Source organism: Cydia pomonella, chromosome 5, assembly GCF_033807575.1.
Source record: "Cydia pomonella isolate Wapato2018A chromosome 5, ilCydPomo1, whole genome shotgun sequence".
In the NCBI taxonomy this organism is placed as follows: Eukaryota; Metazoa; Arthropoda; class Insecta; order Lepidoptera; family Tortricidae; genus Cydia; species Cydia pomonella.
Window position 1 is genome coordinate 17296714 of NC_084707.1, and position 12182 is coordinate 17308895.

General features: G+C 37.6%; 1 protein-coding gene across 1 annotated transcript in view; it reads right to left on the minus strand.

Moving 5' to 3' along the window:
• Positions 1 to 11733, minus strand: part of LOC133517869 (T-box transcription factor TBX20-like) — a 104047-nt gene extending 92314 nt beyond the window's left edge. The window contains exons 1-3 of the mRNA XM_061851327.1: positions 11241 to 11733; positions 3198 to 3356; positions 1602 to 1764 (exon numbers count right to left, since the gene is read on the minus strand). Of these exons, the coding sequence (XP_061707311.1) occupies positions 1602 to 1764; positions 3198 to 3356; positions 11241 to 11382 (464 nt within the window). The 5' untranslated portion in view covers positions 11383 to 11733. The remainder of the gene's footprint in view (positions 1 to 1601; positions 1765 to 3197; positions 3357 to 11240) is intronic.
• Between the last annotated feature and the right edge of the window lie 449 nt (positions 11734 to 12182).

Here is a 12182-nt window from a genome sequence, read left to right on the forward strand (position 1 = left end):
AATCGCTTTTGTTCTAGACTGCGGTGCCCTTTATTAGGTAGTTGTTTGTTGTCAAGGTTTTTTTAGTGGAACGTGGAACAGTGAAACTATCTTGTTATTTGACAGTTTGTAACATAGCTTACATAAATATTTCCACTGAAATTTTCTTTAATTTCGCTTTGTCAATTGCACCTTTTCATAGTCTGTTCGAAAAGAGAAGAGTCGTGGAATGTATTGGGCCCCATACATTCCACGACTCTTCTCTTTCCGCACAGACTACAAAGTTACTGACATATTTTTACTTACTAAAAAAACTTTTATTGACCTATTTCTGACGACAATGTCTTTATAGAACGCTTCCTCGCAGATGATAAATTTATCAACAGCATCAAATAAAATTGCTATAAACGAAGTAGTTACACTTAAAGATAAATATAGAATGTAGAGATGATACATTTTAGCGTATAAAACTAAAGCGCGTTAAACGTACATATTCGTGTCAGAAAATATCCGGAGCAGGAGCGAAATTAGATACGTTTAAAAGTCAGTAGAAATTACAATATTGCATGAGTCTCCAGAGACTCAAGATAGTGTCGGCTTAGTAGTATAGAATCTACTATCCAGTATCTAAAAGCTCAATATCCGTATAGTTGGTTCGGAGCTTGGGCTACAGTTCCACTGGTTGGTGCAACTCAAACGGCGCCTGCGCTCGGTAAAGAATGGCAACATAGGGCCTGCTCCGTTCGAACCCCCGACCGTACACAATGTCAATTTTCCGCTCACCGCCGCCGACTACGCAATTATTTAGATAAACCTCTCGGCGTGACTATAAAAACATCTTCCCCTCCCCCCACAGTTTGTTGTCTTTGGGGCTTTGGGAATTTATAGCCCGGCATTACGCCGCCGGTTAGGAAAAAATGTACTTTTAATTTATCTCGTTAAAGGGTTGAAGGACGGCCGGTTCGCGAAGTAATTATTCCGGAATTGGCCACTTTGCCTGATGAATTCATTCCGATGAACCCTTTGTTCGGGGGCGATTTTGGAGTGAATTAATTTATTTTTAACTCTGATCTTAGCGAAGTGAAAGATTGCATTAGCTTGATGAGGAAATTAATTCTTGCAAATTGCCGGGATCTTCTTTTGTTGTTGTAACAATTTATCTTGTTTCAGATTTTTGATATAAATTTAGATTACCTTACTAACCAAATGTAATCATTGATCCAATGTAATCAAGAAGTCCAAGTTCTCTCCAGTAATTTAACAATCTTATCTAACGATTGCAAATAAAGCACATACCTAGTAGCAGATATCTAGCAGCAGCCCCTCTGTCAAGGGGTTAGAGTGCGTATTCAGATATTTGTGAACACCTTGGCTGCTTGACTGTACAGCGATTTTCCATATCTGCTGCAAATCGTTTCAAAAACACTATATATTTACTTTTTATTTACAATTTTGTAATTTCCGCATTTAGTTCACCGTACTGCCAGTCGTTTGGGAAATAGCTACGTCCTTGCCAAGAAACTCATACTATAAAATAAATACATCTTCAATGCCAAATAATTGGCTTTAGAAAGCTTCCTATACTAGCTATTTTCTTGACAAGTTGAGGATTTTAGTCTTACCTCCCGGTCTTGGTGATGATCATCTCGGTGCCGAGGTCGTGGAACTTGTCCCAGAGCTCCTTGGTCTCGAGCTGACAATCCACCGTAAGCAGCTCCTCGCAGTTGCAGGAGGTGGCCGGCGGCAGGGGCCGCGCGGGCGACGGCGTGTCGCGCTCCCCTAGCTCTGGGGAGAAAACAATTCATATTTTTCGTTTTCTTGGACTTTATTTCGTCTTAAAACCCTTGGTACGTTTTTTACCTACTGAAAGCAAACTCTGTACGATTATATAGCTTCTCTTTGGCATTCAAATGCTAAGTTACCTATGATTCCTATGAGGTTTCCTGACCTTCGGGATACTTATTGACACTATTTCATACTCGTAATCCTATAAGATTACCATTCACAGAAATGAAATTGGAATAAGATAATAACACGCAGTACACTATAAAAGAGCTAGTTATTCGATGTAATGTTACTATGATGTTATATTAAATGTAATGTATATGCAATTGTCTGGTTTTATAAAGTTTATCGTAGTAGGTAATAAATGAGTTTCTATTTTCAGCCATTTATAAGTTTTACATCAAATAATGGCAAGCATTTCAAGCCATTTATGTGTATTATGTATGTGTTAATTATTATATGTTAAGTAAAAAGCACTTCGCATTATTTTAAATGATTATTTCTGAACAAGCTTAAGAAAAACCACAATCGATTAAACCGTCGCATGAAAAGTTTGTTCATATTCAGACAGACAAACCCTATTGAGCAGCTAGAAAGAATACAATTGAGCGCACTCGGTTCTTTACGACGGCGACGTCATGCAATATAAATAACCGACACTGACGATATCTACGTATCTACACGCACTCAATCGCACATTATTGTGAGAACCAAATTGTATGGGAAAGCTTGTTTACTATGCTAACAGTAGCTCTAATCACAACTTCAATTTACTTTTTGCATCACAATGAATGAATAAAAAGGTGATGCCTTTCAAAAGACTTATCTTACTAAGTTTAGAAATCATGAAACAGATTGAGGTGAAGATATAATTTAATAGAACTATTAACATAGGTACAGATGAAATGAATAATTAAGTATAACGAAAATTATGATGTACATCTCAAAGCATAGGCCTACATAAAAAGCGGCACCTGGCATATAAATTGCAATTTTCGATGTTATGAGCTGTTTTCAAGGAGTTTAACTTTCTTTACAACCGCTAAATTTTGTGTAAGAGGGCCAATTAAATGTCTCTAATGTCGAGACTTTTGCAACAATGTATGAAATTTGCAATAACAAATAACCAAATTGGCAATTATGTTAGATATATGTATATGAATTAACTGTAATTTCTTAACTCATTTCAGTTGAGCATTCTTATTAACTAATTACGTTCGCTACACGTTCTCTGAAACGAGATCACAGTGACATCAATATTTACCAAACTATTCCATAACATAACATAACTAACATCTCACTATAGGTTGTTACCTGAAGAACACGAAGGGCAAGGCGCAGCGTGGTCCGAGCCCTCTGACCAACAACTAAAGATCGGTCTCCTCTATTCAGCTATCGTACAGCACAGCTAAAACTTCACTGTTAGTTGTTACCTGAGGAAGGCGCGGGTGATGGCGCAGCGTGGTCGGAGCCGTCCTCCCCGTCAGAACACTGCTCCACGTCGACTTCCACGTCCTCGTCGGGCGCAGGTGATCGACAGCTGGATGCTGGCGAGCTGAGCGACGCGGGAGAACTCTGCCGCGACACTGAACCTACCGAAAACACGATTATGAGCACAACTTTAGGTTATATTACCTTACCTACCTCTTCAAGAAAAAGAAGAGTATTTTACTTGCTCTGTTTGTTGTTTGGGCAAGAATAAAATGCGTAGTAGAAAATACAGGAGAGAGGCATCCATGGCTCCTCACTCATATTTTTGACAGACTTACTATTTAAGAAAGCTAAGGAGAGATCTTTGGCTCTCCACCGACCTACATAACATTAATAATACGGACTTTTAAAAAAATACAGATGTGTAGTCACCGGAATTATCCTACGAGTATATAAGAGTTATATTTTTCAAGGTCTCCGTTTCAGCATGGACAAAAATACTTTCATACGCCCGGATGTTCTTCTCTGCAGATCGCATTACTCAACCGGTTTAGTGAAATTCCAGCAGGTTCGATAGTTAGATTTTATTATCATTGCATTTTCTGAAAAAAATTCAAAATGGCAGAAATTGGTATAAATTACTTATAAGTGTCAGTAGGGTTTATGGCACTTAAGACCATTGTGAGTTCGTGTGATAATGACTTAAGGGTCCCCAGCAAGCTCGGTTCTCCATACAAACGTAGTAACGCTCTCATTTTAAAACGACTACTTAGATTGCTCTGAAACTTTGTACTTACAATACGATAGGGTATATCTAGGGCTGTAATTAGTTTATGTAAACTCAGATACCATAGTTAAATAAATACAACGAATTTAAGATTTTCATACAAAACTTGTTTTTGCTCTATTTCGTTTGTTTAATAAGGTGGAGCAATTTATATACATTGAGCAACATAGCTATTTCGGCGACAACTTCCAGCTCAAGCCATCGTTTAGTGCCTAAACAATCTTCAAAAATACATTTGTTTTTGCATTTATGTTAAAAAGAACAGTACCCCTAGTGTAAATTTAATCGACATCATAACGTGACGAACGCGTTTGCGTTAAGTGTCATTTTGTATAGGATTTTGAGTTTCCAAAACGTCCCGCTTGGCGCGCTCTTTCTAAATCACATACAAAATGAGACTAAACGCAAACGCGTACGTCACGTTTCGAAATCGAAAGGATGAGACAAATAAAAAGGATGTTAAAAAATACATAACAAGACTACTTATTCTAACAAAACACTGACATCTACAAATGAAGGAATACTTTACAGTATTTGATATCCATTCAGTTGTAGAGGCCCAAATAGAACCAATAACACAATGTGAACTATGAACTTTTTTTTATGTTAGCATAGTCAGCAAATGAGCAGACGAGCCGCCTGATGGGAAGCGGTCATCGTCGCCCATCGACATAAGCAACACCATAGGAGCCACTTAAGCGTTGCCGACCCTCAACATCAACTCAAGGTCATTATTTCAGTAGAAAAAATGACAGCTGTACTTACATATAAGGATATTAGACATTCTTACTTAATTCTGAAGATGTTCAAAGCCTTCGTCTCGCTCGAGCTAGAAGTTACTTCTTACGAGTCTAAAGTTCACAGCCAAAGTTCAAATGAAACGTATTTCAATAAAGATCTTAACTCGATACAATAGAGTCTAAAATATAACTAACATAGTTGACTGGGGAAATATTTTTATTTTTAAGGAACTCACAATATTGAAGCCTGTCATCTGTTTTGTCAGCATTCCAAAGAGAACAATGACATGAGTTCAAACATTTGTAGAATGGTTCGAACACCGTCTCCCAAGGGATATGTATGATTCTTGAGCGTAATCGAGTGAAAAACATAGTTAGCATATTTTTTGCGGTCAGACGGTGAGAGGACGCAACGGTAAATGACTGGTGCATGTCGACACACAGGCAAAAAGAGCAAAAAACACGAAAAGTGTAGCGAAACACCCGTTTATTTATGAATATTGTAGCTCGCATAGCCACTAACAATAAGGTACCTCTTACACTGACACACGGAAACACTGTTAGAGTCAGACCAAAACACTTGCACTGGCTGGGCTATCAAAATCGCGGCCAGCTTAGCTTGGTCAAGTTGGCCGCGATTATTAACCCAGATAGTGCAATTTGTTTATTTATATATTTATTTCAACTTTATTGCACAATAAAAATAAGTACAAATGGCGGACTTAATGCTTAAGAGCTCGTTCCCACTATGTCGGATGTCGTGGCGATTTTTAATCGTACGTTCCACTGGCAGAACATTTTATATGAAGCTGTTCACACTCGTCCGACAACGATTTTGTGTCGGATACGACATAAAATGTCGTGCGTTTTGCCAGCCCTCCCAGCCCGGAAAAAAATCGTGTCGTGTCTCGCTCGCGTACGAGTGAATATAGCGCTGTTCACATTTTGTCGGATGTCGGAACGATTTCGCCCGCGCCGCCCGCGCGGCACCCTCACACAGTGCAAATTCAGTGCAAATGCAGTCTCTAAATACTGTATTTTTGTAGTTTATGCATCCTGATATCCGAGATAGTAGATCGTTGAATGTACTTATAGACATTCTAAAATAATTGAAAAATTTCACTTCATCACTTCTTAATTCAGCTATCAAATTCTGAAATATTCCTAAGGTAAATCTTTCCCTGAGAATTGGGTGTACCCAATATCTCCTTTTTTTAATTGCCTCTAATCGTTTCTTTTGCAAATAATACAAAACCACAAACATTTCGTCGACGTTCATCTTGTACTAAGCCTCGCTACTCACTCGAAAAATACACGCCAGCTGCGATCGTGCACGACAGACGACTAGTGGGAACAGTACCGCCGACACCCGATTGAAATCCGGATCCGACATCCGACATAGTGAGAACAGCGGCAACGACACACGATTAAAAATCGCCACGACATCCGACATAGTGGGAACGAGCTCTAAGGCATTCTCTACCAGTCAACCATAGGGCAAAACAGAAATTCTCGAATGTGGGTGCAGTGAGAAAATGTGTTATTTTAACCGTCAAACTTTTATGACGTTTAAATAACACTTGCACTGTCTGAGCATGGTCTTAGTTTGGTACCAAATAAGTTTGGTCCAACTCTACTGTACATGGCACATAAAAAATGACTGATTATTAAAGATGAGCATTACCAAAGTCGTACATGGCACATAAAAAATGACTGATTATTAAAGATGAGCATTTGCTATCTTTATCATATCATAGAATACTCGGAAATAGTTTTAAGAGTCTTCTATGATATGATAAAATACAAAGGTATTTTTGTAAAGCATTGCTAGAGTCGAACCGACCTTTTTTTGTATAAAAATATACAAAATAAAAACAAAAAAAAATATTTCTGGTGGAATTGATTTAAATTTGTATAAGATTTTTTCCTTCTTATGACCTCAGGAATAGATGGTTAATTTTTTCCCGTTTCCTCGCGGTCACCTTGTATAGGACACCGTAAGATTGAAACTGTTAATTTAGTTACAATCTTACGTAGGTTAGGTTAGTCTGTAATCTAACTGGCGAGATTGTAACTCACTGGTGGCATCGACTCTATGTAAATAACTTTGATAGTGACGTCAGAGAAGGTACGTCGCATGGACCTTCAGAGGTTTCATCGAGTTACGTATGACAAATAATGTTAAAGATTAGAATACGTAGTACGTGTACCATAGGCCATAAAAACAACCTCGAAAGATTACATTAAGCATCATAGCATATTCATACGAGGCGAAAATAACTTGCTACTTCCACCGATAGCGTTTGAACCGCAAGACATTGACAGATAAGGTGTCAAATCTGAATAACAAAGATTATAAAAACGGTAAAACATGCATACAATCAAAACGAAAAACGTTACCATAGTGCATAGAGATCGCCAATCGAGTAAAAAAGAATCAAAGGCGTTTTTAAGAGTTCTGGCCTAAAAGGACGTAATAAAACGTTTCCGAAAACAATCAAACACAAACATATAGTAACACAAGGCATTATGGCTATTTATTGTATTAAAGTAATTTGTGTGTCGCAACAGTCCCCAGTGTTCGTTCCACGCAATTAATCGGAAATAACGAACGCTGCAACACGACCTGACCGCGTTCTTACTGCTTACAACGCAGAGGTGAACGTTCAGACTTACCTTGAGATTGAGATCGATCGGTCGAAGTTAGTACAGATGGCGCCAGCATAAGTTTTACCTGTCGATCCTACCTGTCCTCTGAATATCCTTCTCCTATACTTCTAAGAGGATATTCGCAAAGCTCAGTAACCTTCTCGCTTTTTCTAGAAAAAGGATAAAATAAAATATCATCCCGTTTTATATGCGCTAGCAACTGATACACTTGAAGACGGTGCCAAGGTCATATTCAGCAGTTCCTGGGTTTGTTGCTGAAATTACTAAAATCTCTATATATATTTATGCCTATAAGATTTGAGGAGATCCTTGGATTCGTCATGGATCCCATCATCAGAACTGGGTTTTGACAAAAACGGGACCAATTAGGGACTAGGTATATACCTACATTGAAAGAAAAAAAATGATTTTCCAAATCGGTTCAAAAATGACGCAGTTCTGAGGTAACATACAAAAAATAGGGTCGATTTCCTCCTTTTTTGAAGTCGGTTAAAAATCACCGTGCATCTTCTTTACCGCCACCTCACTGTGGTTCGACGCCATACTTGTGGTGCGACAAGAGAATTTTCTGTTTAATTATGATATGATAACATTTTATTAACCTAACAAAAATCAGCATCTTGAGAATTTGTTCAGGACTAAGTCCCTCCCCAAATATCTTTATCAACGCCATATAAAGTTAGTATCGAAAAACAGAAAATTCTCTTGTCCAACCACCACGTTTGGCGTCGTTCCACAGTGCGCCTGAGATAACCTTGCTAGATATCTATAGTTACGGTTGAGGTCACAGTAAACTGGTTGCTATGACCGTTCGACGCGCCTAAGCTTTGTGAATCACGGCCTGCGCCGGCGCAAAGGCTCCAATTAGTATCCAAACCCTTGTACTTCACTCGGGACTTTTATAGGTTTCTTAGGAAACACTCGTAACATAATAACACTAATAATCGTATAACAATATTAGTAACAACACACATAGTTTAATTTAAGCAATTAAGTACAGTTACGCTTCCTATTAGTTAAGTGGTTACTTGGAAGTCTTGGAACGTTGATTGAAGTGAAACTTTCCCGATTTTCTTACATAGTTTCAACATTTTTACAAGCTTTTATTTGACCTGCAATGTTTGTACATACATAACGTATGTATGTTGTATGTATGTCTGTTCGGGTCAAATCTTGCAAACTGAATTAGACCCACTTCTCATTATTCGATTGAGTATGTTATCCCAGAGAAACAAAATTCTCGGAATATGATGTCAATAGTGGATAGAAAATTTCAATTGCATAGCTCTTATACTTTAGATTTTATTGATATCTAAAAAAACCCGATTTTGCCACTGACTCGATCTTGTCACAAATTGTACAAGTTACCTTTACTAAAGGTCCTTTAGTCGCGCGTAGACAAGCGAGACACGTGCGTTGCGTGCACACCGAAAGAGAGAGACAAGCTTATGTTTAACGAGTATGAGTATGATATAGATGAATGAAATACGAAAATTAATCAAAAATAACAGATTTCTTCGTAGGTATAGAAATAAATATGGAAAAAAAATTTGTGCTCCTTTTGTATGAGTATAACCTATCTATAGGTAATATGTTATTATCATTGGGTATACTTAGCTGCTGTGTTAATATGGATTATATTATAGGTACTTATTGTATTTTGTCTAGTGTATGAAGTGAACTAGAAAGGTACCAACATCAGCAAAAGTGCCTGGCGACTTAATCAATGAATTCATTCACAATTTCTCCATGCAATTTCGCTCACAGTAAATACCAAACAAACAGTGCGTTATTGGGTGAGTTTTAACAAACAGGTATCTTCAGCTAAAGTTGATATCTATCTGTCTTAAATCCTTACCATCGGGTTGTAATGTGTTTTTTGCAATCCTCTTCCGATTATTAAGGATTAATTGGTTGTAAATCAACCCTAATGTATCGTTCGAGGATATAATATAATACATATTAGTATTAAATTATTACAGGTACCTATCTACTTATACATTAGAAACCCACTTACCTGCCACGGGTTAAGGTAAATGAATTAATAATTGTACGTACTCGTTTAATTATTTACTGTAGCTACTGAACTACCACTGGAGGACATATTGAGTCCAGCAAGCGTATTATGGATAATTTTATGAACGTGATAGGTACAATATCCGTCACTTTTTAACACCGCGGGATTGAAAGTGACAGATACAGTTTTATCATGCTGTCACGTAGACAAAAACGACCGGTTTGTTTGGTACAGGTAGATACCTTATAAGTTTAGGTAGATATTGGTTACCTTCCTACCTAATAAGTTTAGTTATTGGTCGCTCTTAAGAGGAAAGGGGTCGAAGTCACGTGACCGCTTCTTCATACAAATGTAGACCACATTTTCCTCTCTGGATATTTACATTATAGAAAATGTTTTTACGGCATTTGATGTACATCAAATGCATTACATTAACAAGTACATTCACCACACCACAGTTATGCCCCTTCGTTTGATGTTGTCGTATTTTAGTTATTATAAGATTTTGAAGCTTTTAAAAATTGTATGGAATTTGTTATTTGATCCTGACTCTTTACCTACCTAATCACAAAATCGAAAAACAATCAAAGCGACTGTAATTCATATACCTACCTACCAACAAAAATTGTGTAATAATTGAGGAAAATGGGGACATTTCTATAGAAAACGCGGTCGTCCACTATCGTCTGAGAAAAAATGTATTAGGTACCTAGTCGTCAGCTGGCTTCTGTTTATATTGGTAGGCACCTACCTAATCAAAAACACAAAACATACTATCAGATACCCGACCTAACTACGTATTTTGTTTTTAGGGTTTTAACAGGTACTTATCTTTCTCAAAATAACAACAATGCACCAATTAATAATAGATACCTATAGTCTCTATACAAACTAGTGCAAACCCAATAAAAAGAAGATTTTACATGTAATTTGAGTGTAATAACAAACTAGACCTATTCATATTTCACTACGACAATTTTATCTTATTACATTAATTAGGTACCTATACCTACCTACAATTATTTGAAAACATTTTAAATTTGATTTTCTACAACGGCAGACATGCCTAATAATAAATAACTAAAATACTTAAAAATATATTTAGACGTAAAACATAAAGTATCATGAATTGACCTTTTTATTATACTAAATAATTATGCTTTTTGTAGCATGCATGAACACTAAACATAGAAGTTACAGCTGATAAAAAGCGACTTTATCTACTTAGGTACTGCGTATCCATGTAAAAATAGCGGCAAATAACAGTAACATATAATTTTCACCGATTCTATATTAAGTACAAGTTGTTCGAGAGATCAGTGTAAATAATATTATGTCAACCATACACGAGTTAAACCAAAACGCATTGTACCTATATAGGTACTTGTACCTACCCTAATTTAAAAAAACAATCACAACTACGCAATGTAAGTACACAAATGTAGGTTCACACATAGGTACTTAACTACAAACAATATTTTATCCATAATCATATCTAATAAAATGACCAGAAATAAGGTTTAGGTACTTATGTATCTTTTCAAAAATATTGCAAATTTCAATACCTCCGTACCAACATTTTTATGAAAGATAGGACATCATTAAAGAATACGTCTATAGAAAAAATACACTTGAATACAGGTACTTAGGTATGTCCCTAATTTCTTGCCTACGTTTGCCGGCGGCATCGGTGCCGCGCGCAACGCACATTTTGCGGTTGGGATATAAATTATATACCTCTCGTTAACGTTCCAGACGCATGACATAAATTAAGTTGAAAAATCGTATTTTTCAATTTTACACTAGGTATATAAAATAATGTAGAATTTACCAGTACGCGTCGGTGAAACGGCGACGGGGCTGCGCGGTTCCCCGCGGGCCATGATGGCCGCAATGCTGAAGTCCGTGGCGCGGGCCTTGCTCTCCTCCGCCACCATCCTGGCCCGCGACCAGCCCTCCGTCTCCACATCCATCAACACTCAATACAAACCGTCATATCACTCGACTGTCTCCGTTTTAAAATCATTGTCCACTGAAGAAAAGTCCAATAAGATTCTAATTACAAATTAAATCACGTGTTTAACATTTTTGCTTTTAATTCTAAATAATTAACGTCCGCTACGCACAAATTTTTAAATAAGGAACACACATTTTTTCGCGTATGTTTTAAAAGAAGCGGAGTGGTCGTTACGAGCGGGTAGCGTGGCGACGAGCGCGAACTGAGCCGCGCGGCGCAGCGGCGGGCGGGGCGCGCAGGCGGGGCCTTCCCCCGGCGAATACACGCTCTACCCGCTGTCGCCTCTCCCCCCACCTACCTGCCTCTCCTTCGCACACTTAAAAAATTAATATTTTTGTATGCAACGATTATTATTCAAATTTTAAAATTAATGTAACGGTGTTGAACTGCATGTTAATAGAATTTTCGTTACAATTGTAATCTTAAGCAATTTAATAGCTTGGTTTTACAATTCGGTTTCATAATCAGTTTAATTTAGAATACCCTTTAATTAGGTACCGTTTGAATTACTAATATGTCAAACAATTCCAAACAAGCTTAATGAACATTGCAATAGCTTCAGAAACGTTAAAAGAAAATTTGATAATGCTTGAGTTGAAGTAAAAACGCGCGCGCATGGAATGAGTGCGCCGCCCATAAAACAGATGACTATGCGGGAGCGAGAAAGGTATGGCGCTGTTTGCGGCATAGAGCCGAGTGCAAGCGAGACGGGGTATATCATGAGTGCACCGTACCGCAAGCGAATTGCAGCGCGAG